Source organism: Rhineura floridana, chromosome 11, assembly GCF_030035675.1.
Source record: "Rhineura floridana isolate rRhiFlo1 chromosome 11, rRhiFlo1.hap2, whole genome shotgun sequence".
Lineage (NCBI taxonomy): Eukaryota > Metazoa > Chordata > Lepidosauria > Squamata > Rhineuridae > Rhineura > Rhineura floridana.
The window spans coordinates 20,947,530-20,964,316 of NC_084490.1; the positions used below are offsets into that span (position 1 = coordinate 20,947,530).

The following is a 16,787-nucleotide window of genomic DNA, read 5'->3' on the forward strand; positions in this document are numbered from 1 at the left end:
CAATCCCCACAAACTTCACAACAGAGTTTAACAAAAATATGCTATAGTCCAAATGACAGCAAAAATGAATCTCTAAAATTAAATCTTGACCCCCAAAACAACTAAAAAACAACTAACCCCAGTAGTCTATAGACATCCCGAGCAGCAGGTTCACGCACACATACACACACACACACGGTCTCTGGCCCCTTCAGCAGTTGCTGCTTTTGTAGCTGGAGAGAGACAGGGCCCCACCCTTCCAGGCCAGGTGGAAATCAGCCAGAAATGCAGGGAGCAGGTCTTGCAGAAACTCACACAGGTAGATGGTCTCTGGCCCCTTCAGCAGTTGCTGCTTTTGTAGCTGGAGAGAGACAGGACCCCGCCCTTCCAGGCCAGGTGGAAATCAGCCAGAAATGCAGGGAGCAGATCTTGCAGAAACTCACACAGGTATAAGAGGTGTGGCCGGTGGTTAGTCATTGTGAACAGTGATGATGATAAGCCTGTCTGGCTGTCTTGTTTGGTCATGCTGGGGGACGGCAGGGGGAGAGGAGTGGAATACAATAAGGTGATACAGAGAAGCTGCTTCATTGAGTCCTGCATGAGCTGAAATGGGAAGGTAGATAAAATGAAGGGGGTGTGGGTGTTTGTAGTTTTGTTTCAGGAATTGATGGATTTAGGCTTGCATATATTGTGAGAAAGCAATGGATGGACAGGTGGGTGGGGATTCATACATGGATTGATGGTGCTGTGTCTGAAGATGAAAGGATGCATGAAAAGATGTGAAAAGATGCATGGATGGAAGGGGTTTTTTGAAATGGATGAATGTGCAGAGAAATGTGGTGAAGGAGGAGGAAAGGCTGGAGTAGAATTCATGCATCTCCCATCAGTATGTTGCCTGAGAAGTAATTGCACTTGAAAGAAGGGCAGCCAGACCCCCTCTGACCTTGCATCTGGAGCCCCTCCTCCAGGTGAAGTACCAAGAAGTAACAGTTATGCTGGAGATGTTCCACCAAGCAAGGTGAGGTGGCCTCTCTCAGGTGTACCAGAAAAGGCAAGGACAGTGTCAACGGCTTTAAAGTATAATCATAAAAGTCAGCAATCCAGAAGGCTTAAATTAAAATTAAAAAGGGAGGGGTTAAAACAACAGAAAGGATTAAAAGGACCCTGTCAAATTTTGACTATGCAGCAAGGCACACATATGAACACACCCTTTATGAATAGCACAACACAGTGAGCATGCAGTTCATAGGTTTCCTACGCATTTTAGTGAGCAGATTGTTACAGCGATTGAAATGGTCACTCTGCGTCTCCCCAACAGGGGTCAGGATGGTAGTGGGATTTGCTGGACTTGTCTGACCTCATAGCTGTCTGGAAGGCTAAGAATCTTTTCATTAGAGATTATACTTTCTTTTTCTTCAGACACTGATCACATTCATGGATAAACTACTTCTTTACATCCAAAGTGGTTTGGGATTAGGGTACTATGCTCCAATTTGTAACCCTCTTCAATTGAATGTGTCCTTGGACTCCACAGATATGATGTCCTTGGACTCCACAGATATGCTGTCCTTGGACTCCACAGACTCCTATCCCAAGATGTTCCACTGGAAAACTAATGCGAATTTAGTTTCTGATACAATGGCCAGTACAAATATTAAAGAAAAGCTCTCCCAGTCTTTTACTGAGAACACAACTCCAGGGATGGCATCCCGCACCTTTGTGGGGGAAAAACAAGAATTGCAATCTCTTGAGATTGGGAGGACCTACACAGCCATGGCACACCTCAAGAGATGTTATCACGAATTTGGTAACTAATGTTCTAGACTGCTGGCCAATGCTTTTAAGAAGCAAGATCCTGCAATAAAAACACTATATTAGAAGCTCAACTGGAGTGCATACCGCAGATCAGAAAAGGTACCGCCAGGGCCAAGAAGATGCCAGCATGGTTAACGAGCAAAGTCAAGGAAGCTCTTAGAGGCAAAAAATCTTCCTTCAAAAAATGGAAGTCTTGTCCAAATGAAGAAAATAAAAAAGAACACAAACTCTGGCAAAAGAAATGCAAGAAGACAATAAGGGATGCTAAAAAAGAATTTGAGGAGCACATTGCTAAGAACATAAAAACCAACAACAAAAAATTCTATAAATACATTCAAAGCAGGAGACCATCTAGGGAGACAATTGGACCCTTGGATGATAAGGGAGTCAAAGGTGTACTAAAGAACGATAAGGAGATTGCAGAGAAGCTAAATGAATTCTTTGCATCTGTCTTCACAGTGGAAGATATAGGGCAGATCCCTGAACCTGAACTAACATTTGCAGGAAGGGATTCTGAGGAACTGAGACAAATAGTGGTAACGAGAGAGGAAGTTCTAAGCTTAATGGACAATATAAAAACTGACAAATCACCGGGCCCGGATGGCATCCACCCGAGAGTTCTCAAAGAACTCAAAGGTGAAATTGCTGATCTGCTAACTAAAATATGTAACTTGTCCCTTGGGTCCTCCTCCGTGCCTGAGGACTGGAAAGTGGCAAATGTAACGCCAATCTTCAAAAAGGGATCCAGAGGGGATCCCGGAAATTACAGGCCAGTTAGCTTAACTTCTGTCCCTGGAAAACTGGTAGAAAGTATTATTAAAGCTAGATTAACTAAGCACATAGAAGAACAAGCCTTGCTGAAGCAGAGCCAGCATGGCTTCTGCAAGGGAAAGTCCTGTCTCAGTAACCTATTAGAATTCTTTGAGAGTGTCAACAAGCATATAGATAGAGGTGATCCAGTGGACATAGTGTACTTAGACTTTCAAAAAGCGTTTGACAAGGTACCTCACCAAAGGCTTCTGAGGAAGCTTAGCAGTCATGGAATAAGAGGAGAGGTCCTCTTGTGGATAAGAAATTGGTTAAGAAGCAGAAAGCAGAGAGTAGGAATAAACGGACAGTTCTCCCAATGGAGGGCTGTAGAAAGTGGAGTCCCTCAAGGATCGGTATTGGGACCTGTACTTTTCAACTTGTTCATTAATGACCTAGAATTAGGAGTGAGCAGTGAAGTGGCCAAGTTTGCTGATGACACTAAATTGTTCAGGGTTGTTAAAACAAAAAGGGATTGCGAAGAGCTCCAAAAAGACCTCTCCAAACTGAGTGAATGGGCAGAAAAATGGCAAATGCAATTCAATATCAACAAGTGTAAAATTATGCACATTGGAGCAAAAAATCTTAATTTCACATATATGCTCATGGGGTCTGAACTGGCGGTGACCGACCAGGAGAGAGACCTCGGGGTTGTAGTGGACAGCACGATGAAAATGTTGACCCAGTGTGCGGCAGCTGTGAAAAAGGCAAATTCCATGCTAGCGATAATTAGGAAAGGTATTGAAAATAAAACAGCCGATATCATAATGCCGTTGTATAAATCTATGGTGCGGCCGCATTTGGAGTACTGTGTACAGTTCTGGTCGCCTCATCTCAAAAAGGATATTATAGAGTTGGAAAAGCTTCAGAAGAGGGCAACCAGAATGATCAAGGGGATGGAGCGACTCCCTTACGAGGAAAGGTTGCAGCATTGGGGGCTTTTTAGTTTAGAGAAAAGGCGGGTCAGAGGAGACATGATAGAAGTGTATAAAATTATGCATGGCATTGAGAAAGTGGATAGAGAAAAGTTCTTCTCCCTCTCTCATAATACTAGAACTCGTGGACATTCAAAGAAGCTGAATGTTGGAAGATTCAGGACAGACAAAAGGAAGTACTTCTTTACTCAGCGCATAGTTAAACTATGGAATTTGCTCCCACAAGATGCAGTAATGGCCACCAGCTTGGACGGCTTTAAAAGAAGATTAGACAAATTCATGGAGGACAGGGCTATCAATGGCTACTAGCCGTGATGGCTGTGCTCTGCCACCCTAGTCAGAGGCAGCATGCTTCTGAAAACCAGTTGCCGGAAGCCTCAGGAGGGGAGAGTGTTCTTGCACTCGGGTCCTGCTTGCGGGCTTCCCCCAGGCACCTGGTTGGCCACTGTGAGGACAGGATGCTGGACTAGATGGGCCACTGGCCTGATCCAGCAGGCTCTTCTTATGTTCTTATGTTCTTAATTTATAGCTGGAGTGAAAAATGACAAAGGTGAGATGTGCTATGACACACACCAAATCAATTCTTCTTTAGAATGGTTCTATGCTTTGCTTTATACCTCTGACCATCCAAGCCATCATGACATCACTGCATATTTGGAAACTGCTAACCTGTGCTCACTGGCTCATCAACCTTTTATGAAAAGTCCAGGGACAGAAATGGAGGTGTCAGAAGCCATTAAGAAATTGAAATATGGCAAGGCTCTGGGGAGAGACAGCTTCTCCAGTGACTTCTATAAATATTTAAGACAGAACTGACCCCATGGCTTTTTACACTCTTTAATGTTATTCTAGACGATGGAGCGATCACAGACTCTTGGAAACAGACTAAGATAGTAGTTATTTTGAAATTCGGCAAGGATCCCTCTTTAATGAGTTACTATCACCCCATCTCTTCAATTAACCAAGATGCAAAATTATTATAAGCTATTATAGTAAACAGGATGAATATGTTTGTCACTGATTATGTTTCCCTAGAACAGTTGGGCTTTATGCCTAAATGCAATATCACTGACTCTGGGAGCAGGGTGTTAAAAGCCCAGGTTGCTCTGCTGTCATTGGACGCCTTTATAGTGTTTGATACCTGGAGTGTATTTTTTTTGTGAATGGGCTCACTCCATAGCATGGGTTTTGGTCACAGGTTTATGCACTTTATCTGTCAAGTCATACTCAGAATAGTATGTATGTGTCCAGTTCCACAAATGGCTATGACTCCCCAGATGTACATCTCTATAGAGGTACATGGCAGCGTTGTCCCTTGTCACCTTTGCTCTTCACTCTGGCAGTAGAAACCATGGTGAACAAAATTAGATATCATCCAGGCATTAGCAGAATGTACATCCAGGGAGTAGAACATAAGATCAACCTATTGGCAGACATCCTATGGATGATTTGTAACCCTCTTCAATCGAATGTGTTCTATTCCAGGGTTTTTGAAAGATTTTCATAAAGCAGCGAGTTGAAAAATTAACACCTCCAAGTCAAGCGTGCTTTGTTTGAATATGCCCCCTCCACAGCAGGAGGCTAGCCATATGACGACAGGGTCTGTGCCATGCAATGGGTTTTTTCCCTTCAATATTTAGGGATCAGGCTATCCAGTGATCTTAAACAGCTCTGAAAACAAAACTTTGACAAATTGTATAGATAAATTAACCCTCATGCAGACTTGTGGAGTACTTTTTGACCGCAGGTGAACTTTTCATTGTGTAATTTATACACAATAGACCTACAGGGATGTCCTTCTAGGGCATTGTCACACATTTTAATCTGTACAGCATCCCCACATTTCAGCCAATTACCACTTACCATTTTCCTTTTGGAAACATTGGGGTTCAAAAATACCCCAGCAAAAAGCCCCGGGGGGGAATTTCTGCCTTCTATTATGTAATTTACACACAAGTAGACCTACAGGAATGTCCTAGGTCTAGACATTGTCACAAAGTGTCACCCATACAGTGTCCCCAAATTTCAGCCAGTTCCCATTTACTGCTTTCTTCTGGGGGAAAAACCCACTAGGGTCCAAAAAATACCCCAGCAAAAGCCCTGGGGGCAAAGTTCTGCCTTTTATTGTGGAATTTACACGAGTAGACCAACAGGGTTGTCCTTCTAGGACATTGTCACAAACTATAACCCATACAATCAAACAAAAAACCCACTGCAGTCCAAAAATACCCCAGAAATGGTGTTGTTTGCTTGACATGCACGGAGACCAAAGTATACTGGTCAGAAAAATTCTGCCTCCTCTGAATAAATGTTTTTGGCTCAAGGTCCTTTGTCAAGCATACTTGTGTTAACAACACAGACAAAAATGGTCTCTGGGGGACAAAATTACCTCATTTTTCCATCGGAAATCTCATTAGGGTACAAATACAACCCAAAGTCAGTCAGTGCAATTTTTTTTTTGCCAGTTCTGCATGAGGGATATGATGGACCTTAAGTGCTGGAAGACACTTTCTCTTTCATGGGTGGGGCAGATAGCATCAATCAAAATTATGGTATTCTCAAATTTTTGTTTTTATTTCAGGTTTTGCCTATAGCAATTCATAAGTGCAGGTTGGAAAAATGGCAACATGCTATCAAAAAGTTTATTCACAAGGAATATGGAGCAGCGTAAGGAGTTACATTATGTATAGACGATGAGACATGAGGCACTTGGGTATACCAAACCCAAAGCTCTATTATGAGGCTTTCCAGCTAAAGCAATTAGTGGGTGTAATTTATAGAGTGAAGGAAATACATCAGGTAGTGAATCCCTTGTTGAAAGGTATGCTACTGATTTGGAAATGGTGGTTTGAAGTGCTGGCTCCTTGGCTCTTACCCTGTTGTTCGATCACCCTGAGGTCGCTGATTATGATAAATATACTCAATTTGCAGGTTGGGCCGCTAAAGGTCTTTACTTGCTGCACAATTTCACAGAGGTTGGACAACCCATTTCCAAAGCCTCTCTTCAGATGAAATTGGGAGACTTCTGCATTAATTGGTTACATCTAGGATAGAAACATACCATTGTGCCAGTTCCGGCACATCTCTACCTCTCCTTTCTCAAAATGGGGGCACACAACTCTAGTCAAACTCTGCCCCTTTTTACTCTTAAAACTTCATCAGATTAGCTCCAGTGCATTTTTTAAAATTCAGCTTCAGGGAGATTTCACAATTGATTGATAAACTGACCTCTTTATCTTCCAGGTGTGACCAATGGAAACGCTTTGCTGCAGGCCCAGACAGAACAGTGATTGTACCAACACTTTGCTGTGGGTGGTCCTAAAAGGTCTGAAGGGAGGTGTGGCCAGCAGAGGGCAGCGTTGCTTCAAAAGCAACTAGTGGGCACAGTGGGGAGGAGAGCCTGGCTGGGAGTCCAGAGTCTGCGAGTTGAAATCCCCGCTCGTGTTTCCTGGGTGTCAAGGGCCAGCTAAAGATCATCCCCACAGGGAGTGGCTCATGGGTTACGTGCCCTGCCACCTGTGCAGCCATGGGCAAGCTGCATAGTCCCAAGGAGCCCTGTTGCCCCCAGCTGGCATTTGTGGACAAGGAAGGGGCCGGCTTGTGCAGCTGTGGCAAGCTGAGCAGGCCCTAGCCAGCTGGGGAGGACTAGCCTCAGAGGGAGGCAATGGTAAACCCCCTCTGAATACCGCTTACCATGAAAACCCCATTCATAGGGTAGCCATAAGTCAGGATCGACTTGAAGGCAGTCCATTTTCAGTGTGCCTACAGCCCTAGTATAGGTGATGCGGTTTATGAGACGGGTGGTCCACAGAGGGGAGGGCATCAGGTTCCTGACTATCTTTGAACACTTTTGCTTTAATCTGATTCTGACCTGCAGGGAAGCTGCCTCTGTGCTGTATAAATCGTTGGTAAGTGAAACAATGGGAAACTCTCTGGTTTTGAAAGAAACTGGGGAACGGGACTTAGGTGTCAATATATCAGATTTGCAATGGGAAAAGGTGTGGTCTCTTCCTTGCCTTAAAACTATAACAGCAAGATTTCAAGAAGTTGCCTTAAAAGTATTGTTCAGGTGGCACTGGACACCACTTATTATACCATATCAATAAACCTCTTTCATCTCATTGCTGAGGGGGTGTGAGGCCCTTGGTTTGTTTAGAAATATATGTGGTTGGACTGCAATCTGGGGCTCAGTTTTCCATGTGACCTCAAAAATAGCGAATCAACATCTCTCTCCTGATCTGGTGCTGGCTTTGTTGTCGATGTGACAGCCACCTTCATATTATTCCCAAAGAGTTAGTTTTATTTTTCTTAGTGGTAGTTTGTCTTGAGATTTTGGCATGATGGAGAACATGAGATGGTCATACTCTCCCCAACTAGTGGACAAAGGTATGGGAGATTGCACTTATGGAACACCTCACATAGCACAGCAAAGTAATTTGAGGGCTGTCTAAGAGAATAGGTTTGACGCCACTTGGATAGCCCTTTCCCAAGTTATGTAAACAGGGGTTCCTCTGCTGTAAATCCCCCAGTCTCACAGGTCATGCTTTAGAGAGGGATGGTAAATACTTCCTGTGTGGACAGTACCTGAAAACAGATCTGGCATATTGTGCACACACTTATGACCATAGATCATTGCTTTGTTTTACCCTTTTTATTGCATCCTGATTTTCTTGTTTATTTCTCTGATGACTGTATCATATGTGGTGCTTCACACATGTTATTCTTTTACTGTTATTTGACCTACTGTTCAGGATGATCATTTGTTTCTATTTGTGGGTTTTTTTAAACACAATACAATTTGCTTTAAAGAAACTGACTTAATGAATGCATGAAGTGTTATTCTGAGATACAGGTATAAAACACATGGTGGCGGTGGGGAGTTTGGGGCGGGGGAGTGTAAAGAGTGAACCCAGAAGGAAATGAAATGCATCCAGTGGTATGTAGCTAAGCAACAATGGTAACTCATAAAACAGTTCTCTATGTCACAGACACCTTAGCATTGGTAAGCCAATTAACTCATGTAATGTGCTAAAAATCCTTTGCCTTCGGTCAGTCCACAAGTACTGTAACAGCATTGAACCTCTTGATATAATGCAGTGGTTTCATCTTGCAGTGTTCCTTTGAATTTCGTTTGCTCCAGAATGTCCACTTTAAGATCACTTACAGAGTGTCCTGGGAGACTGAAATGCATACACACCATATATTTAAAGCACATGGCTTCCCCTAAAGAATCCTGGGAATTGTAGTTTAAGGGTGCTGGGAATGGTAGCTCTGTGATGGGTAAATTACAGTTCCCAGGATTCTTTGGGGGAAGTCACATACTTTAAATGCATGGTGTCTATGTAGCTTTAGTTTATTAGTCTACCTTTGCTGTTTCTGCTTTGCTGTAATTGAATTATCTATTTCATAACTGCATTATCTCCGGCAACAAAACATCCTGGGGTATCATTACATTATGCCTAAGGCTAAAGTTTTACTTATTATAACCTGATTTTACATAGGGCTCCTGGTGGTTTTCCACCCAGGTTGTTGAGGAGTTCCAGACCTCTTCGGCTTCATCACCAGAAATATTCGTGTTCAAGAATAAAAGCAAAAGTGAATCACAAATGCCGTATTCTAAAATAAGAAACGACCATAACAAAACTGAACACATATTTCTAGGCCTAGCAGTTCCCCATTGTTACTTCCCATCTCTTTTTATAGGCTGACTTCCTTTAGCTCTATTATTGGAGTTTTGTGTGTGTGTGTGTATCAGTGGAGTGCACCATTATGGAATCACGAGGTTAACACTCACACTAGTTCAGAAAGAGGAAGGAAATAACGTCTGAGAAAATCTGCCTATCAACAAGTGGTTCCTAAAGAAGAGATTGGCGAGTGAAGAATAGGATGCTTTTCTTTTATCACCCCTCATTGGTTCAGGTTGCTTGTTGCCAGTGTTTGTGCTTTACTCCCAACAGCTATTACTCCCAGCCATCTTAAAAGAAGACTTGGAAATGCCATACTAAGGTGCCATCTGCATGATACATTTAAACATACCACATTAAAACAGTCACGGCTTCCCCCAGAGAATCCTGGGGACTGTAGCTTAAGAGCGCTGAGAGTTGTTAGGAGCCCCGTCTTCCCTTCACAGAGCTACAATTCTCAGAGTGGTTTAACAGTCAATTTCTCTGAAAGAACTCTGGGAATTGTAGCTCGGCAAGGAGAATAACTCTCAGAGCCCGTAACAGAGTTCCCAGGATTCTTTGGGGGAAGCCATGACTGTTTAAAGTAGTATGATACTGCTTTACATGTATAGTGCAGATGTGGCCTAAATCATCACAGTATTACTGCAGCATCTGGTGTCTCCAGACAATTTAGTGGGCCCTATCAAAATTTTAGTTTGAACTGGGTATGAAACAAGAAGTTGTTCCCTTCAACACTGCTCCTCTATGGGAATATCATTTGTAAGGCATTATCCTATTTTGCAAAGGCTCCCAGAGGGTGGGAATGGGTAGACATACTTCAGGGAGAACTCATGAGAATCAAGGTGAGCAAGGCTATGTCAAAGTACAATACCAGAGTCTCACCCACTTTAGCAGGGACACAGGACCTGTGGCCCTCCATATGCTGCTGGACTCCAGCTCCCATCAGCTCCAGCCAGCATGGTCAATAGTCAGGGATGATGGGAACTATAGTCCAACAGCATCTGAGGGGCTACAAGTTGCTCACCCCTGCAACACAGTCACCGTAGGCAAAGTCACATCCTCTAAGGCCATACTAAATAAAGTCATGTCACACTAAGCTGTTCCACCCCAGACACTGTCCTAGGGAGGCAGTGGTGAAGGAAGATCCAAAGTGCTCTCTGAGATCCCACTTCCTTCAGTGAGAATCAGATGGCCCCAATGTTGCTGCTGAGGGGGGCGGGTCTTCTTCTCTCTTTGGAAAGACATCAGACAAGTGAGGATCTGGCACAGGCTAAATCCTGATGTCACATATCTGGATTCACCAGCTGTTCACTTCCTCTTTTTATTTTTGCAGTGTGTGACTGTCAGACCTGAAAGGGGATGTGGGTTCTCAAGCAGTGTAGGATGTCAATTTTTCTTGTCATTACTGAGGAATTGTACATGCCAGGAAAGAATTTACATTTGTAGTTGGATTTCAAAAGCTGAGGCATCCAGAGGAGATCTTCACTGAGAGCCAGAAGGAAAGAGGACACTGCTGGCTGCTAGGCTGAGTAGTCTTTGACTATGACATTTTCTTTCAACATCTATTTTCTTGGTTGGTATCCCACGTGGAAGGGTAACAGGAATAGAAATTTTCCAGAGGAGAGAGGGCGGATCAGAGATCCAGTACAAGTTCTTGTTCCCTAGAGATGTTGCCACTAATGGAATTATATCTTTTGTAGGGTGGTGGCTGCCCTGGCAGATGTGGGCTTCTGTAGGTGAGTATCAGTGGAAATAACTGTATAGTGATAAGACTGCTGTCTGATTGCTTCAATGGAGCTTGGACAGACAAGGATTAAAGGGGTCAGGAGCACAGCATCAGATTTCTTACTGGTCAAACCCACCAAACCAGGTGTGACTACACAGTCCTTTAGTTAGGGAGATTATTGGCTAAAAAGCTGATTTCTCTGTCTATATATTAGGAAATAGCTGGGAGGTTCTTAAATGTTCTGAATGTGGGTGTAACTATCTTCTTCTACCCCAGTTAGGGATGGTGAACTCTAGGTCCCCCCCCTGATATTCTCTGTTTTGTTGCTTCCAGATATAGGGTTGTATGCAACTAAGTTCTACTCAGAGTCAATCCAGTGAAATTAATGAACCGAAGTTAGTCATGGCTATTAACTTCAATGGGTCTACTCCAAGTAGGGCTAGCCACAGATGATTTAACAGCACCCAATCTTTGCAGTTCTGCTTTACTCTGCAAGCAGAATTGCAACTCAGCTTCCAGCCTTCTGGAATCCAAATTAACATCCTATAGTCAGCTGAGAATAAGATCCTCCGTGGCGCAGAGTGGTAAGCGGCAGTAACGCAGCCGAAGCTCTGCTCATGGCCGGAGTTCGATTCCAACGGAAGGAGGAAGTCGAATCTCTGGTAAAAGGGGTTGAGGTCCACTCAGCCTTTCATCCATCCGTGGTCGGTGAAATGAGTACCTGGCATATGCTAGGGGGTAAAGAAAGGCCGGGGAAGAAACTGGCAAGACGTCACCCTAAGAGTCTGAAACAACTCGCACTATAAGTGCGGGGACACCTTTACCTTTTTTTTTAGTCAGCTGAGTAGTTCCCCTTTGTTTCTAACCCCATTTTGCTGGGGGGGGATGGACTTGATTTTCATTAGAATTCAGGGCCTTTTTAAGTCATTGAGAGGCCCAGCACAGACTGTTCATTTGAGGCCCTTCCCTGCCTCTTCTTACCGCCTTCTGCTCCAACATGACATCTATTTCACAGGAGGGAAGTCATTCCCATAAATCACCTCTAAATAAAATACACCACCTATATCACATGCACACTCTTTCTTTCCCACGCAGGACCTGGTATCTCCATTTCTGCTTCCTCCCCCAACCCCTGGCCTAGACCCTCTATTTTTCCTTCCCCCACAGTATCTACTTTTCCTTCTTCCACTGAGGCACAGGGACAGCTGCTCGCTTCCTATCCTCACTCCTTACCTTGGAATCCACATACTGTACTGTACTCTCTTGCTGATACAGTCCAATTAGAACTGTTCTCTCTCTTCTCACTGCTGCTCCCATCCAATTAGAACTGTTCTCTCAGTTCTAAATTCGTGTTCTCATTGGAGAAGACAGGGAACAGTTTTCACTAGCCTCTCTGCTGGTAGCATCCTTTTCTGATTCTGTGGGCAGTTATAACAGTAGAAAGCCTAAGAAAACTATGTCAGTGAGAGTTAAGAAAAACTGGTAGCCGTTATAATTTATAATTGTGCAATGGAGAGAGTAGTGACCCTGGAGGGCACTCTGCTACGTCTCTGTGCGCACAGTGGTGCCTTTAGGCACTGAGGACCCTGGGCCGGTAATGTATGTGGGGTCAGTATGGTGTTGTGGTTAGAGTGTTGCAGTGAGACTTGTGAAATCAAGGTTCTAGTCCCCATTTGGCCATGAAGCTCACTGTGTGACTTTGGGCCACTCACTGACTCTCAGCCTAACCTACCTCGCAGGGTTATTGTGAGGATAAAATGGAGAGGAGGAGGAGAACTGTAAGTCATCTTGGGTTTCTAGAATCATAGAACAGTTGTATTGAAAGGGACCTATAAGGCCATCGAGTCCAACCCCCTGTTCAATGCAGCAATCCTTGGAGGGGAAAAAAAGGTTGGATATAAATATAATAATAATCCTTGGAGGGAAAAAAAGGTTGGATATAAATATAATAATAAAAATATCTCACTATGGTTAGGCTGGGTTGCTGGGAGTTATCAGGGATGATGGGAGTTGTAGTTCCACATCGGGGGGGGGATAAGTTTCTCACTACTCCAGTACAGATTAAAGTATTGTTTTAAATGTGGTTTTACTGGATTTGCTTCTAAAGACTTGCTCCTGAAAATGTTTCATCTTCAGGGTGCTCCGACTATCTCTTTTAAGAAACTATGTTTTTTATGCTATGCATTGCTCTACTTGATTTGATGACTAAAATAAAGAAAATATATTAAGGGCTTTCTCTCTTGAGCAACAGAAAGTTGATCTGAATACCAGGGATGTGAAAATTTGTACACAAGTGACAACTGACAATACATGAAGACAGGATATCACAAACAGATCAGTCATGATCCTATGGATTTTTGTGCTCTGATACAAACTGCACCTTGCATGTTCTGCCAGAGCAGTCTTTCCTCAACTTGGTGCTCTCCAGATGTTGTTTCGCCCCTGGCTAATGGCCAGATGATGGGAGTCCAACAAACAGCACCTGCTGACCCAGAGAAAGCAAATACTTCCCATTCTACACCATCAGACTGTTACAGCCACCTTCTAAATCACACTCTCGTACTCTCTTTCCTCCAGGACAATTTTATCACAAGCCTTCCATCTCAGTGAGCCCCAGTGAAGTGGTCCCCCTGGGAGGAAATGCCACCATAAACTGCAAGAATGAGCTATATCGAGAAGCAGCATTCTATCTCATCAAAGAAGGGATTTCATTTCCATTGCAAGCCAAGAACACAGAGCAGTATGAAGTCCAATTTTCCATTGCTAATGTTAAAGAATCAGATTCAGGGATCTATTGGTGTAAATATCACTTCAAATCAGAACGCGTTCCAATGTGGTCTGCTTTGAGTGACAGCATACACATTAACATTACAGGTGAGGAATCATCTCAGTTCTTGTATGGTATTTTAAAAAAATGACACAAACATGGTTTTTGCATTTAGGTTTTGCATTTTTAATTTTTTTAAACTGGAGTCAGATTGGCTTACATGTCTTTGTAGGTGATTTTCAAAGGGGACACTATTTATTTATTTATTGTATTTATATACTGCCCCATAGCCGAAGCTCTCTGGTTGGTTTACAGTACCTAAAAACACTAAAAACACATATACAAAATTTAAACACATCTTTTAAAAACAATTTAAAACACAATTTAAACATTTAAAACAATTTCAAAACACATGCTAAAATGCCTGGGAGAAAAGGAAAGTCTTGACCTGGCATCGAAAAGATAAATGGGTTTTGCATTTTCCTACCTCTATAAATCATATGAAAAGGTTGGATTGACTAAAAGTAATTCCATTTAAATGGGTCTTTCTTCATGTCATACTTGAGTGTCGTAGGGAGCAGTCCAGACTAAGTGCAATCCTATGCATGTTTGTTTGGAAGTAAATCCTGTTTAGGATTGCAGCCTAAAAGGTGTACTTTGTAGCTGGATTTAGCAGGATATGTGAGTTGGCTTTGGCAGCAAGATTATTTTGTTGTCATCAATTTGGACAGGATGGCAATCAAGTTGAGATCTCTCCTTGTCTGATAAATCCAATGAGTACAGATAAGTCTAGGATATCAGCAGAGTTATGCAGCCAGTTGTTTTACCCTTCCAATGACACCCTCCCAAAAAAACAAAACTGCTCCAAAGTCCCTCAGAGGGCTCATCTACATGGTAGTTTAGTGTTTGGTGCTACCCATATTTCCTTCAAATTTGCATGGTTTATATGATGTTACCGGCAAACAGAACCTATCACACAGTTTCCCCCCTGTAAATCTGTACTAACCCAATCCTCTGATACTATGAAAAGGGAAGGAAAAAAGTCTTCACTCTGTACCTCTGGTGTTTGCAGACTCTTTGCTCCAATGCTTTTAGGTGGGTGTGTTCCCCTCTCCACACCCACTCCCTCCTCTTCCCTTCATTCATTTTATTTCCTGTAGACTGACAAGCAACTTCTGGCTCCTCTCCCCCATTCATCTGCTATCAGATGGGAGTTGACAGATACTGGGGCTGCAGTGCTTTCCCCCACTCCATTGATTAGGAAGGATACCATGCACGTATGACTGTGTGCCTAAATACTCACAGAATAGTGCAGCTTTCCTTAAACTGTTTTCTCCAGATGTTTTGGACTACAACTCCTATCATTCCTGAGAATTGGCCATTCTGCCTAGGGCTAATGGGAGTCGTAGTCCAAAATATGCTAGAGGACACTAGTTTGGGAAAGGCTGGAATAGTGCATGAGTGAAAGAGGGGCAGTTGGTAGCCCCCTTTACTTGCAATCAGTGGACAAGCAGCTCTTCTCTCTCCCTTTTACAGATACATCATCCGTGGAGAACAACATCCGTTTGGGAGTAGCCGGCTTTGTCTTGCTTGCCTTGGCACTGATTGTGGCTGAGGCCATCTACAGCTGGAGGAGTGGGCAGCTTTAAGTAGTCCTGACTAACTGAGTTCCATCAGCCAAGTGTTCCCTGGTTCCTCTAAGACATTACAATGAAGTCACAGGAAGCCTCTTTTCAGGGGTTCCAGTATGTACCCTGGCTTCTTTTGAATGAGGGTACTAAGAGCCAGTGTGGTGTAATGGTTAAAGGATCTGGGAGACTATGATCTTCCATGCTGCTATGTACATGCTTGGTGCTGTTTTATTGCAATATTTATGGTGTTGGGAGGAGGGGTTGAGCAATAGGAATGTTGGTGTGGGCTACATGTGATTGGCTGGGCAAACATGGGATGGCAGGTTTATATTGGAGTGCTTGACAGTTGACAGACAGAAGAGTTTGAAAAGAGATAGGGAATGGTTCTTAAAGAGATAGGGATTTGACTTGGTAGAAATAGGGCTGGGATTTGGAGGGAGAGTGTGGGTGTGAGTTGGGTTGTAAGTGGGATTAGGTAGGCAGGCTGATATTGATATTGGTAACTGAGTAAGATATTGTATGAGCTATATATAAGTCAGGGATGTATAACTGGAACCACATGTTCAAGTACTTGAACCAAAAGTATTCTTGCTGAAGTAAAACCTGTTCTTTAAATAAAGTTGTTTTCAAAAACACGCCTGGTTCTTGGCCAGCTAGTAAGGGGCCTATAAGGTGGCAAGACATAAACAAGAGTGTGGTATAAGGTATCAAATGGTGGCAGTTAAAAGTACCTCTGAGTGACAGTAGCCAGTGAAGGAAGCTGACCCATAGCTATGGCATCAGAGAAAGTACAAAAGATGACATAGAGGGGTGAAACTTAACTGGTGGTTATAGCAAGGGCTGGGGAAACAGAGCAGCTTTGCTATACATAAAGGTGTACTTGGGAAGTACAGATAATGTGCTCCTCCTCATCTGTTATTACTGGCAAGATTGAGGTGGTGGTGGGTGAGTGGGGAGTCTCGACAGAGACCCAAGTTCAAATCCCCTCTCAGCCATGAAGGTCACTGGGTGACTTTAGGCCAGTCGCTGTCTCTCAGTGCTTTTCAATGGTTCCTTCACAAACTGGGGGGAGGTAATGAGTGGAGTACTACAGAGCTTGGTGCTGGGCCAAGTGCTGGTCAACATTTTTATTAATGACTTGGATGAGGAGGCGCAGGGAATGCTTATCAGATTTGCAGATGATACAAAATTGGGAGGGACAGCTAATATCCTGGATATTATAGATAATATAGAAGCAAAATTCAAAGTGATCTCGATAGGCTGGAGCACTGGGCTGAAAACAGCAGAATGAAATTTAACAGGGATAAGTGCAAGGTTCTACACCTAGGAAAAAGAAACCAAATGCACAATTATAAGATGGGGAATACTTTGGCTCAGCAATACTACATATGAGAAGGTTCTTGGAATTGTTGTTGATCACAAGCTAAATATGAGCCAACAGTG

The 16,787-nt window shown here is 43.2% G+C and overlaps 1 protein-coding gene across 5 annotated transcripts; it reads left to right on the forward strand.

The window, feature by feature from the left end:
- The first annotated feature begins 464 nt into the window (after positions 1–464).
- LOC133366108 (leukocyte immunoglobulin-like receptor subfamily A member 2) lies at positions 465–15,977 on the forward strand. 5 transcript variants are annotated; one of them, XM_061588843.1, is made up of 4 exons: positions 465–595; positions 10,921–10,956; positions 13,524–13,820; positions 15,250–15,977. In XM_061588843.1, the coding sequence occupies exons 2-4, from the start codon at positions 10,941–10,943 to the stop codon at positions 15,360–15,362; spliced, it is 426 nt and encodes a 141-aa protein (XP_061444827.1). In that variant the 5' UTR covers positions 465–595; positions 10,921–10,940; the 3' UTR covers positions 15,363–15,977. The 5 variants fall into 5 exon arrangements, with proteins under 5 accessions (XP_061444827.1, XP_061444829.1, XP_061444828.1 ...); XM_061588845.1 differs by having other exon boundaries at positions 468–544; XM_061588844.1 differs by lacking the exon at positions 465–595 and adding an exon at positions 7,414–7,444.
- Positions 15,978–16,787: the final 810 nt, after the last annotated feature.